This window comes from Phascolarctos cinereus, unplaced genomic scaffold (assembly GCF_003287225.1).
Source record: "Phascolarctos cinereus isolate Bilbo 61053 unplaced genomic scaffold, phaCin_HiC Scaffold_5;HRSCAF=322, whole genome shotgun sequence".
NCBI lineage: Eukaryota > Metazoa > Chordata > Mammalia > Diprotodontia > Phascolarctidae > Phascolarctos > Phascolarctos cinereus.
In genome coordinates, this window is record NW_027555958.1 from 360,617,586 (window position 1) to 360,631,945 (window position 14,360).

At 35.4% G+C, this 14,360-nt stretch overlaps 1 protein-coding gene across 1 annotated transcript in view; it reads right to left on the minus strand.

The window, feature by feature from the left end:
- LYPLAL1 (lysophospholipase like 1) overlaps window positions 1-14,360 on the minus strand; it is a 51,737-nt gene that overhangs the window by 7,016 nt on the left and 30,361 nt on the right. The window contains exon 3 of the mRNA XM_020982251.2: window positions 13,027-13,196. Within this exon, the coding sequence (XP_020837910.1) occupies window positions 13,027-13,196 (170 nt within the window). The remainder of the gene's footprint in view (window positions 1-13,026; window positions 13,197-14,360) is intronic.

Here is a 14,360-nt window from a genome sequence, read left to right on the forward strand (position 1 = left end):
TGTGCTTCCTCCCGTTCATTCTAATTGTTCTTTATGGCATGACTGAAGTGAAAATATGTTTAATATGAATATATATGGAAAACCTATATCAGATTGCACAACATCTTGGGGAGGGGTGAGGGGAGGGAAGGGAAGAAAATTTATAACTCAAAATCTTACGGAAGAGAATGTTGAAAACCAAAAGTAAATAAATAAATATTTTTAAAAGGCTATGATAAATAGAATCAGAATTTAGAATAGAATAAAATTGAATGATAAATGCTATCAATCAAAAGAAAGAAAAGGAAAGCTATCCCAAATTGAAAATGTTACCCTTATAAACTAAAATTGGGCCAAGATCCAAATCAATTTTTCAATGCTTCATATCTATCTTATATAGCTGATCCGAGGAGCCAAAAGCTCGATCAACAAGCACTTACTAAGCACCTACTACGTGCCAGGAATTTCTAGATTGTTATGAATTCATTTGGATTTCTTCTTTGCCAAGTAGGGGACATCGCATAAAATAACACAACCTCTGTAAGACAATTGTGATTAAGTGAAATTAACCACATGGAGGAAAATTACACTGATCTAAAAGCAGCTAAGTCAAAGAAAAAAGAAATCCTACTGATGTCAAAACAAAAATTCCAAATGGGACTCAGTATTAGTGCTAAATTTCTTCAAGATTTTAATGTTCACTTATACAACAGGACTCATCTTTTCTCCTAAAATCACCCCTCCTCTTAACTTCCCTGTTTCTAGCCAGGCTACCATCATCTTTCCATTCATTCACCTTCACAAATTAGGACTCAATCTCAGGTATTTCTTCTTCTTCCTTGACTTCCATATCTCTGGCACCTATTTCTTTCTCTCCATTCAATGGCCACTACCCTAGATCAAGACTTCAGCACCTCTATCACTGACTATTTTAATAGCCTACTAATTCTTCCTGCCCCTTGCATCCTTTAAAAAGTGACCAAGTTGATATTTCTAAAGCTCAAATCTAACTATGACACTCCACTGCTTAGGAAGAATCAGTGTCCCATCATATCTCTGGGACAAAATAGGAATTGTTCTGTTTTGTTATGGAAATGCTTGTTGTATTTTTTAAGTTCAGAATAAAAAAAAATTAAATCCTTCATAAGCTAGCTCCAACCAACTCTTCCCAATTGTTTCCATATTACTTTGTCACAATTTATGTTCTAACTGAACTGGCCTAACCTGACCTGGAGATTTCTATTCTATTTCCAGCCCCCATGCCTTAGCACAGATTGCCATGTATGGAATGCTTTTTCTCCTCACTTCTACCTCTTGGAACCCTACCTGCACTCAAAGCGCAACTCAACCTCCATTAAGGCTTTTCCTAATCATCCCTAACATTAGTGCCTTCCTCCAGTTACTCTTTATTTCATATTTTCTTCCTTATCTCCAGATGTAGTGTCTAACAGTAAGTATATAATAAATAATACATATATTTTTTATATGAAACCAGCATCTATTTCTTCCTGTAACTCCCTTAGCTTCTCCTCTAAGAATCTGGATGTTATACCACTTGGTGCATATGTGTTTAATAATGATATTACTTCATTGTCTATGGTACCTTTTAGCAAGATATAGTTTCCTTCCTTATCTCTTTTAATTAGATCTATTTTTCCTTTTGCTTTGTCTAAGATCAGGATTGCTACAACTGCTTTTTCTACTTCAGCTGAAGCATATTCTACTCTGGCCTTTTACCTTTACTCTGCATGTATCTCTCTGCTTCAAATATGTTTCTTGTAAACAATATATTGTAGGATTTTGGTTTTTAATCCACTCTGCTCTCCACTTCCATTTTATGGCTGAATTTCTCCCATTCACATTCAGTTATGATTACTATCTGTGTCTTTCCCTCCACCCTATTCCCCTGTTTATGCTTTCTCACTTCCCCTCCTCACTAGAGTTTTGCTTTTGACCACCGCCTCCCTCAATCTGCTCTGCCTTCTATCAGACCCTTCCCTTTTCTTCCCCCCTTCCCTTACTACTTCTTTCCTCCCTTCTATCCACTCTCTCCCTTTAATTTCCCCTTCCCCCTCCTACTTCCTATAAAGTAAGTTAGGTTTCTATAAGTAACTGATTATGCTATTCCATCTTTGAGCCAAATCTGATGAAAGTAAGGTTCAACCAATGCTCATCTCCCTCTCTTCATTCCCTCTACTGAATGTCGTTATGCCTCTTCATGTGATGTAATTTACTCTTTTTTGCCTCCTCCTTTCCTCTTTTCCCAGTACAATCCCTTTCCACCACTTAATTAGAATTTTTATCATCATATCAAAGTCAACTTATACCCAAGCCCTCAGTTTATGTATACCCCTTCTAAGTCTCATAATAAAGATACCGTTCTCAAGAGTTACGTTACAAGCGTTACCTTCCCATGTTGGATTGTAAACAGGTTACTCTCATTGAATAACGTTTTCTTTTTTTTTTTTTCTCTTTCCTGATTACCTTTTTATAGCTCTCGAGTCTTGTATTTGAAGATCAGATTTTCTGTTGAGCTCTGGTCTTTTCCTCAGGAAGGTTTGGAAGTCCCCTATTTCATTGAATGTCCATCTCCTCCCCTGAAACAGTCTGCTCAATTTTCACTGAGTACTTGATCCTTAGTTGTAATCCAAGTTCTTTTGCCTTATTGAATATCATATTCCAATCCCTCCAATTTTTTTAATGTAGAAACTGCAAGGTCCTGCGTAATCCTGATGGTGGTTCCATGATATTTAAATTGTTTCTTTCTGGCCTGCTTGCAGTATTTTCTCTTTGACCTGATAATTTTGGAATTTGGCTACAATATTTCTTAGTATTTTCAATTTGGGATCTCTTTCAGGAGGTGACTAGGATTCTTTTGATGACTATTTTACCCTCTAGTTTAGAACTCAGGACAGTTTTCCTTGATGATTTTTTGAAAGATGCTGTCGAGGCTCTTTTTTTCATCATGGCTTTCAGGTAGACCAATAATTTTAAAATTATCTCTCCTGGATCTATTTTCTAGGTTGGTCATTTTTGATATTTTATGTTTTCTTCCACTTTTTTTTTTTTTACTGTTTTGACTTTGACTGATTCTAGATGTCTCATAGAGTCATTAGCTTCCACTTGCCCAATTCTAATTTTTAATGATTTGTTTTCTTCAATCAGATTTTGTACCTCCTTCTCCATGTGGCCCATTTTGCTTTTTTTTTTGGGGGGGGTGATATATAGTTGTGACTTGTCTAAGGTCACACAGCTAGAAAGTGTCAACCACCTGAAGTTGGATTTCAATTCAGGTCCTCCTGACTCCAGGGCTGATGCTCTATCAACTGCGTCACCTAGTTGCCCCAGGTCCATTTTACTTTACAAAGGAGTTCTCTTCAGTGAGTTTTCATACCTCCTTCTCCATTTGGCCAATTCTATTTTTTAAGGAGTTGTTTTGCACAGTCAATTTTTGCCATTCCTTTTCCAAGTTATTGACTATCTCTTGCATACCTCTCATTTCTTGTCTCATTTTTTCTTCTACCTCTTTTGTTTGACTTTTAAAATCCTTCTTGCGCTCTTCCAAGATGGCTTTTTGGGCTTCAGAAATACAAATATGAATATTATTCCCCTTTAAGATTTCAGATGTGGGTATCCTGACAATGCTGTCCTCTTCTGAATTTTGTGTTTTGACCTTCCCTGGTCCCACAGTATGAACCTATGGTCACTATCTATTTCTGCTTTTTTGCTCACGGTGTTTGCCTATTTCCTGGCTTTTAAAATTGAGCTCTCTTGCTGGAGCACAGGGGGCACTGACCTAAGCCTCTTATGCTGGGGGCAAGGACCTGGTCACTGATTTTGTGTGCTGGGGCCTAAGGTGCTGGCAACTGGAGGCTGTAGGGGTCTGGTAGCTTACCTGGTGCTAAGCTGGGGTCAGCAACACTGAATCTCTTGGGGTGGGATATAGGTCTGGCCCCTGGAGGACGCCTGCTCTACCAAGCTGCTTTGAAATACTGGAAGGTTTGGCTGCTGAAGGATGCCTGCCCACCTCGAGTCATGCCTCCTGGAGTTGTGCTGAAGTACCAGGAGGTTTGGATGTTGGCGGACACCTGCCTGCCTGCCTGTCTGGAGCTGTGCCTCCTGGAGTTTGTTCTTACTCCACCTTCCTGTCTCCCGGAAGTCTGTATCCCTAGCCTATTTCTTCACTTTCAACCTTATTTTAAAGTTGAACTATGCTCCTGAGATGGAGGGGGCATTGTCCCAAGCTTCAGGGTTTTTTTGCTGCTGTTTTCAAGTTAGCTCTAGGCATTCTGTAGTTTTTCAGTGCTTCAAAGGTGGCATGATCCAGGTATGATCTAAGTGGTCACTGTTCTCCTGGTCTGTACTCCAGTTTTTACTGGAGACCTTGTTCCCCCCATAGCTGCTAACATGTTCTTCTTGGCCATGGAACTTTGACCATGTCCCTTGCTATCCTGGAGCTGCAAGAATTAGTGCTTCTTTCTGCCTTAGAACTTATGATCAAGCACTCACTCCCTCATGAGTAGCCACAAACAAGGAAACTGCAATATGCTGAAAGGAACCAAAAGCAACAAACCAATATCAATATTAAGCTGACATATTCTAAATTTCTTAGCATACAAATTAATAAAGGAAACACTGAGTTACAAAACATCATTGAGAGTAACAGTAGTAACAGGAGATTTCAATGTCAACCTTGGGATCAGGAAAAAAGCTTTGAATAATTATAAAAGAAAGATAGTGAAAAGGAAAAACATGGACTGAACAAATTTCTGGAGAAACTAGAGCTAAAAGACTTATGGTGCCTTCAAATGGCACTGCAAAAGAATATACATATTTCTAAGGATAATATGGAAGTTAAAAAAAATGATCATGTAACTAAGGCACAGAGATATTGCAAATAATTTATGTAAAAAGGCAGAAAATATCAAATACATCCTTTACAGAACATAATGCAAGAAAAACAGTTAACTGGCTTAGGGATCACAAACAAAAGACACAGATTCAAATGAAGACTTAAAAAGGAAATCCTAACTAGTAAGTGCATCAAAGGCCAAATCATAGAAACAATAATTATGCAAAATAAAATAATAATGCTGAAACAACACATCAAAATTTCTGGAATGCAGCTAAAATAGTCCTCGGGGGAAAAATACTATTCCTAAAAACATACATTAACAAAACTGAAGAAGAGATGATTAATGAATTGATATATATATGTTTTATATATATATATGTATATGTATATATACATATACATATATATATACACATATATATATATGTATGTGTGTGTGTCTGTGCATTTAAAATAAGCCAACAAATAAAATTATAATAAGCAAAAAGAGATATTAAAAAAGGGAAGAGAAACACATAAGCTGGAAACAAAAAATACAGAAACAATAAATAAAGCTAAAAGCTGGTTCTCTGAAAAGATTAATAAAATTGATAAACCTTTAGCAAATATGATTCAAAAGAGGGCAGAAAATAAAACCAACAAAATAGGAAATAAGTAAGGTGAAATGACAACAAACCAGAAGAAAAAGAATAACCAGAGCCAATTATTACACATAGTTATATGCAAACAAAACTAAGAAAACAAAAAAAATAAAGAAATATCTTCAACAATAAAAAAAATACACAAACTGTTAGAACAAGAGAGCTTAAATAACTCAACCTCAGAAAAGGAAATAGAATGAGTTGTAAAGAACTACCAAAGGAGGGGGGGAAATTCCTGGTACTTACTGACATCTGCAGGAGAATTCTATCAAACTTTTTTACAGATAATTAGTATTGATACTACACAAATTATTTTGCAAAAATGAGGAAGTACTCAAACAGAATCCTTTTATGGAATGAATATAAAATTAGTACCTAAAATGGTGAAAGATAAAACATAGAAGAACTATAGACCAATATCATAAAAGAACATTAATTTAAAAAGTTTAAATAAAATCCTGTCAAACAGATTACAATGACTTATCCAAGAAATCACTCACTATTAGCTAAGTTGGATTTATAACAGGGATGCAAGTATGGTTCAACATTAGAAAAATAATCAACATAATCATATTAAAAACAAAAACATCCAAAACTATATTATTGTCTTAATAGATATGGAAAAAAAAGCACGAAAAATTGTAACACTCACATATGTTAAAAATCTGATAAAATATAGGCCCAGAGGGAAGTTATAAAGCAAAGATGCTTATTCTCCCCACTATATCTGATACAGTTCTGGAAATACTAGCAATAAAATAAAGACATAAAAAGAGGAGATAAAACTACCTCTATTTGCTGATACTTGGAAAACGCTAGGGAATCAGCAAAGATACTAATTGAGAGACAATTATTAGCTTCAACAAAGTTTCAGGCTACAAAATAAATCCCCCCCAACTACAGTTCTATATAATAAAATTCTACATAATAATAACACAGTCTGAGAGACAACAGTATTCAGAATAACATATCCTAAAAACCTACAAATTAGTAATAACTAATTATTCCAAATAAATACAATTATTAATTGTATCAATTACAAAGTCCTTAAAGTAATGAATGAATTAAACAGCTAGAGGAGTGCCCTTAGCTGGGCCATGTCAACATAATAAAAATGACAATATTACTGAAGTTAATTTATACTTTTAATGCTATACAAATTATCAAAGTGATACTTTATAGAAATTGGTAACAAAATTCATTTGGAAAAACTAAAGATCTAGAATATCAAGGGAAATGAAACGGAGGTAGGGACAAAGAGCCAACATGACTTACTCAAGAACAGATCATTGCCAGACTATCCTCATTTCCTTTTTTAGGCAGGACTGACAAATGAGCAGAATAATTTACATACCATTTATATAAATTTTAGCAAAGCTTATCAGTGTCTCATATTATTTTTGTGAAGAAGATAGAGAGACGTGGATTAAGTGATACACAACTAGATAATCAGAACTCAATGAATAGTCAAATTCAACAAATAGTTAATAAATGGTATACCAGTGAGAAGGGGTCTTCAGTGGAGTTTCTTAGGGATCTGTGCTTAGTTCTGTGCTGTTTAACATTTTAATGACTTGAAAAAAGCATGGATGGCATACTCATCAAATTTGTAAATCATGCAAAGGGAGGGATAACAGGATCCAAAAATATCCTGAATTCAGCACTGGGCTGAATGTAGAAGAATGACATTCAAAAGGGATGAATGGGAAGTCTCATTCTTAAGTACAAAAAAATCAAATTCACAAATACAAAACAGGCCAGTGGTTTGTTTGAAAAAATTCTTGGGATTTAATGAAATACAAGCATAACTAAAGTCAGCAGTGTGATATAATACCCAAACAGCTAATGTAATCCTGTCAGGTGAGGATCAAATGAAGGAATTAGGGATGTTTAGCCTGAAGAAAAAACTCAGGGGAACTATTTAATAGTTATCTTCAGTTTGAAGGGCTCACAATGTGGGAGAGGTCCTTTCCAACTTGAATTCTGGAATTTAGTAGTGGAAAGGACCTTAGAGACCAATAATCTCTAACCTACTCATTTTCACAGATAAGCAAACTGAAGTACAGAGAAGTTAAATGACTTTTTCAAGGTTGCACAGCTAGTTGGTTTCAGGGATGGTATTTGAAGCCAGCGCTTCTTGATTCTAAAGCTGACATTTTACACATTATTTCCAAACAGCAGGATACGTACCTCTATAGAGTATAAGATGCTAGTCAAGGTGGTATTATGGGGATTTGATAAATAATTATTAAAATATTCCACAAATAGTAATGTTCATAAAAAAATTGTGGATTCGAGAGAGAATGGTGAGAAGGAACAAGAAGGATCAGATAGGGAGGGAGTTGTTATAATGCACCTGAAAAGTTTAAGTAATAATTACTATTTATCAAAACCAAATGAATGAGGTTAGAAATTTGTAATATTTCCATACAGTGATCTAGTACAAGACAAGCTATGGATCTCCTCAATAACCAGACATTCTAAACTGGTTTCAAATCAATAAAACGATGATACTTGGGGAATACACTTGGAGAAGTACATTCCATGTTTACTAAATGTGCCCATAGACTTTACTTTCATTTATAACAACTTATCTCTAAGAATTAGGATTCTTAGTCCTTAAATCCAAAGCAAAAAGTAAATCTAGAATAAAACTACTGGTTGACAAGAAACAGAATCAAAAATCTCAGTAATTTATTTAACTTTGTTCTGATAAACATTTAACAATTTTTTGACAGCATGAAGAACTATTTTGTATATGGACATTTCATTTGCTGAGAGACAGAAAAATTCCCTACCTGACAGGATGAGGATAGGTTGAATACGAAAGAATCACACTAGAAAGAAAGAAAGGGGGTGCAGTTGCCTATGATAAATGATACAACTGTGGTTAAGACTGTCAGCCTAAGACACTTTTACTATCACAGCTTGTCACATACAGGCTATAATAGTCTTTTTTTTTAAAGCAATGTCTAAAAAAAATTAATCTAGTTTAAATCTCAAGTATATATGTATGATAAACTCTAGAATGTTATTTTCTTTCTAATTTCATACTGAATAGGGGGTATAAGAAGGTTAAGAAACTCTGAACTATATAATACTGCCCCATCCAATGTCCCACATACACCAAAATACCTAGAGCACAATTTTTCTTAAAGCAACAAAGAATGAGAAACAAAATAGATGCCCACTGATTGGAGAATGGTTAAGCAAGGTGTGGTACATAATGCACCATAATAAATGCTATCCAAAAAAAATATGGAAAGGCTTATATGAACAGATACAAAGTAAAGCAAGCAGAATTGGGAAAACAACAAGAAAGAAGCAGCAAGGCACCCTTAAAGAGAGGAGGAAGCACGTGACAGGCAAGTCAAACCACCACCAGGACTACTATCTCCCCTAAAATCCTCATGGAGACAGTCAAGGACCCTTAATCTAAGAGCCTTGGGAACAGCAGTGTCTCCCAAACTATCAGACCTACTTCCAACATGGACCCTGTAGCCACCACTGAAAAGAGAAGTCCCTGTGGAGAAGGGGCCCTCCTTCCTCATCATCATCAGAGACAACCGCAGATTAACTGCTACCAAAAGGTAGACAGGCACAAGAGTCCTGGAGTTGCAACATAACAAAGACCACCAGTACTGCTTCTAGCCCAGCACTAACAGCCATCATCAGGGTAAGCAACTCCTGTGAAGAGGGGGGAGCCATCCCCACCAAATTCCACTCACAGACACAGGCAAGCCAGACTAGGTAAAGTAGCAAGACACCCTGAGGGAGAGGCAGGAGGAAACACATGTCACGCAAGTCACACCACTACCACCATTACTCTGACCACACTACTCCCGCAAACTCTGATGGAGAGCCTAGAATCCTGTACCCAAGAGCGTTGGGACTGGCAATGCTTCCAGCCCAGTGCCCTCAGCCATCATTCTGGGAAGAAAATCCTATGGAGATATAACCTACCAAGTATTCCTACAGGTGCTATAGTTAGTTCTTACTACCAAAGTCCTTGAGACTATCAAATAGTTCAACATCAGAAACTGACAGGATTTTATCAGTGGAAATGACATTAACAAAGAGACATTCAGTTTGCTTTGCTGCTACATCCTAAGGACCATGGGACCTTTCTGACTTCCAGTTGAATTTTTTCCCCATTACTAACTGTAAACTCCTGGAGAGGAAGCATTGTTTTACTTTCCTATTTGTATCCTCAGTGCTTAATGAATGCTTCATTCATTAATTCATCATTCATTTATTCAATATTCAAAATAATTCCAAAAATAATTGAAACCAAACACTGAAATTATGATGAACAAGCTTAAATCCAAAGACGATTTGTGAGAATGCACCTCCATCCCTTCTTTGCAAAAATGTAGTACTATGGGTATGGAACATTATATATAATGTTGGACTTGGCTGATGTCAGTTACTTTTGCTAAAATTTTTTTCTTAGATAACGGATGGTAGGAGATGAGAAATGTAATTTACAATCTGATACAAAAACAAGAAATATACTTTACAATCACATATAAAAAACACACTATAGCAATACTTACAAAAATAAGTCAAGAAAAAAGGCAATCACAAAATAACACTTTGCCATTTAGCTCTACCTTTTGAAGTCACGTTGTTTTTGCATATGGCATTTTCTATTCTCCGAATGGTGAAAAATATCTTAAGTTTCACTAGATCTTAAGTGCTGTTCCAATTCTTACTACCAGGGAGGAGACTTTATTAAAAATGAAGTTAAAGCAAAAAAAAAAAAGCTTCTAGGGTAGCCTGCACATGTGCTTGAGTGGTTTCTTCTATGTAATTATCCAGTGCCAGGACTATGGTCCTATTGGCAGATGTTAAAGTGAACCTAGAATCCATCTATAGTTCGAAGAGTATTTTCTTGGTGGAGATACAAAGTTATCTTGGTAGAATTCTACCAGTGTAAAGCAGTAAAGCACTGTAGTTCAATTGCCCTGGTATCATGTAGTATGGTATCACAGAGAATGTTCTAGGAGTATTATTAATACAATTCATCTGCATATTATATTGGTAACGGCACAGAGGGGACAACTGAATTTAGACCCCAAATGAAGTGAATAGTGTGGTCAAGAAATCTTATATGAACTGAAGCCCTTTCAGATTCAATGGGAGGCACCGGCACTGGATTTGGGAGGACTTGAGTTCAAATCAGGCCTCAGGCACATAACATGTACTAGCTGTGTGACCCTGGGCAAGTCACTTAACCCCCATTGCCTAGGCAAAAAAAAGAGAGAGAGAGAGAGAGAGAGAGAGAGAGAGAGAGAGAGAGAGAGAGAGAGAGAGAGAGAGAGAGAGATTCAATGGAAGGAAAATCTGTGAAACCAAAAGATCCACTGTTTGAATAATTAAAGTAATTTTTACAGCAGTGGGACTATAGGGCACAGTGAAGAAAAAGAGCCATTTCATCAAGCAACTCACTATCATCCTCATCTTGCAATGACAGCCCACTACACTGAAGACTAGGGTTATTATGAGTCCAGGTGGAACTGAGGTGTTTAAAAAATGTTTGTTGAAGGAAAGTGTGATCAGATTAGATTCTCAAAGCTTGGCATTCTTCTAATTTGGCTGCTGTTCTTTCTTAAATGCTTTATCAAGGCATAGAGGTGATCTTGGATGCTCAGAGGATAAACCAGGAGAAGAAAACCTCTGGCAGGTCCAACTGAGCTGGAAAGGCTTTAAGTGTAAAACTGGTAACAAACTGTGTGCCTATTTTATGAGGAGTATGTCTAAGAGGTTCTATAGAATATGTCTAATATATTGCTGACAGGATGTTGAATTTTTATTTATTTATTTTCAACTACAACCACTCTATCTGTATAAGGAGAGGGGCTAACCCAAACCAATGAACTCTAAAGGTTCTTAAAATATTCTCTAAGTCAAACAGGATTTAACTTCTCCCTCTACATTTCCCCACATCCCAAGAGTCATCAATTTCTATCAATGAAGTCTCCACACTGGTTCCTATTACCTACAGAAAAATGTTTAACTTCTTAAGCCCAGCAATTAATACCATCCAAACTGTTCCCAACTAATCTTTCTAATCTAATATTCTCCCTACTCTCCTACATAGTCCAAGAGTACTCATTGTCTTCTGACTAGGACTGCCTCTGTGTTTTGTTCTTGCTGTTCTTTCTGAATAAAATTCCCTCTTTTGTGCTCAGATCTGACAGTCACAATACTCATTCTTCATGGTCCAACTCAAAAACTACCTCTGGGACGGCTTTCCTTGAGGCCCTTGGTTGGGATCTATCACTCTATGTTCAGAATGCACCCCATAACTCTCCTAAGCACATTATTAATCTGCCCTGAATTACAGTTATCTATGATGATATATCCTGTTCTAGGTAACTGAATGGATGGCACATAGTAAAAGTTTAATAAAAATGTGTTAAATTTAATTGAATTTGATGGGGGGAGGCATATTATTGATATTTATTCTGCCCTCACAGAATAAAACACAGTAATTTCCTACACATAGTATATGCTAAAAAATGCACCTTAACTAAATTACTATCTATACTGAACACTATTACCACTAAGTTAATAACTTGGAGAAATTTTCAAGAAATGTACAACACAAAATTGAATACTATTTTGTGCATAATTCTAATTATTCTGACTCCCCTGCTCGTCAATGACTTAAATGCTACTCTGACTTAAGAAAACCTCTAATTTCCTCAAGCAGCTTAACAAGCACTGTCATCTTTTACTAGCTCAATGAACACAATTTGTCTAAATTCCCTAAAACCTTGTCTCAAACATGTTCTGTGTATTTAAAATCTTACTTGAAATTGGAGTGAGGGCCATTCCTTTTCCTTGTGATTATTTCTACTGCAAATTTCTTTAGAATCAAGCTTAGCTTTTACCAAGAATATTTCTTTCCCTGTCAGTTTTATTTAATTTGAAAAGGGGGAAACACAACAATTCAGGGTTTTGATAGCTACAGATAAAGAAATTAGATCTAATATCAAATTATTTCAAAATCAATTTAAGAATGAAAAATTTTAGTCATGTTTAACATGAAAGTGCCCAAATTCTATATCTGCAGGCTACTAGTTTTGAAGAGCCTTGAGTTTTAACAAATTTCACATTGTTCCCTTTTGTACTTTAATTCCTTTTAAGGATTGCAACTGTCAATCAGTCTTGCACTTGCTTAAATAATTACTCAGAGAAATGTGAATTTCTCCCAGAAGTTTTGAAATTTATAATCTACTAGCTAAAGATGATTTGTTGAGAAAAAAATTTGTTGGTATTCTTAAAACATACTTTATTACCTCAAAGTATATATACTAATACCATGTAAAAGTAAAATTCAATTATGTCATGCTAAAATATTTATAAAATTAAACTGAAAACAAATATGTATAGTTTAACTTAATTTATACATTATTTTTATTGAGAAAAATATATAAATTGCTTAAATAAAATACTGCAAATACAGTTCAATGTATATTTTTGGATACTTGTGAATATATCTTTCATATATATATATATATTACTGACACTAGAATGTCTTACCAACTAGTATCCTATTCTTCTTTATGCCATTTTTTACTTCTTCATCAATCAAATCTGTAAGTACTTGGCACATTGAGTCAATAGATTCAAGGTGTTCTGGGCAATCATTTGATATTTTATATCTGTCAAACCACACATTGGAGAGTCCTCCATTCATCGGTGTATATGGCCTATAAAAGAAATGTAAAGAGATATTTAATTAATTCTACCAAAGATAAGTTTTAAATGAATTTTAAGAAAATGAGAATAATCTCAAATTCCTTGAGTTTCTGAAATGGGGAGCAAATTTTCCTGTTTTCAGAAATCAAACAGGCCCACAAAATTCCCACCTACATGTGCATGAATCCCATTTTCATTATCCCATCCCCTATGCTCTCTACTTCTTTATAATCAAAAGATCAGATAATCCCAGAGTTGAAATGGAAAACAGAGGTCCTTTAGTTCTACCTATATCCCTCTATAACATCCCCAACAGATGACCACAGGATTTAGAACTGGAAGGGATTTTTGAGTTTATCTAGTTCAGTCTCCTCACTTGATAGATGAGCTAGAGATTTAAGTTATTTGACAGAAAGGTAGTAAGTAGCAGAAACCTCTGATTCTATACCCAATGCTCTTTCCATTATATCAGAAGTTCTTTAGTAATGCGGAACCAGAAACTTCCCAAGTTAAATGTAAGCTTTTTGACAGCTCTAATTGCCAAGAATTTTCTCCCTACATGAAGCCTAAATTTGCCTTTATGCAACTTACACCAACTTCCCCTAGTTCTGTACTTGGAGAATGAACTTTAATTAAGCCCTCCTTCCACATAATAACATTTCAAATTCTTAAAGAAAACTCAAGTACTTTCCTTTCAAACACAAACTCCCTTAGAAAAACAAAACACAAAACCAAACAAAAAACAAGACAATAAAATAAGTGGGTTATGGTTTACTTTTCTTAAATTCACTTAATGAACATTGATAAAAAGAGAAGAAACATCAATAAAGCATATTTTAAAAATAAAAAAAAATCAGCAAATGATTTTAACTAGGCTAGCTTCCTGTTTAAGCCCTGGACATGAGTCAGTATTTATATCATTAGCTTAAGTAATCATATCTGGTTAGACAAATCAGCTCAAACACTGAGAATGACAGAAAAAAAGAACTGTAATCACTTCCAAACTAAATTTTGAATCTGTATGGATCTTATACACACCAGACAGAAGACAAAGGGACATGTTGGACGACTACCTGCTGGAATGGTAAAGGGGATTATTGGTTTTAGAGAACCTCTGAAATCTCTTTTAAATCAGATTCTGTGATTCTTGAAATCCACAGATCTTTTTCAGATGA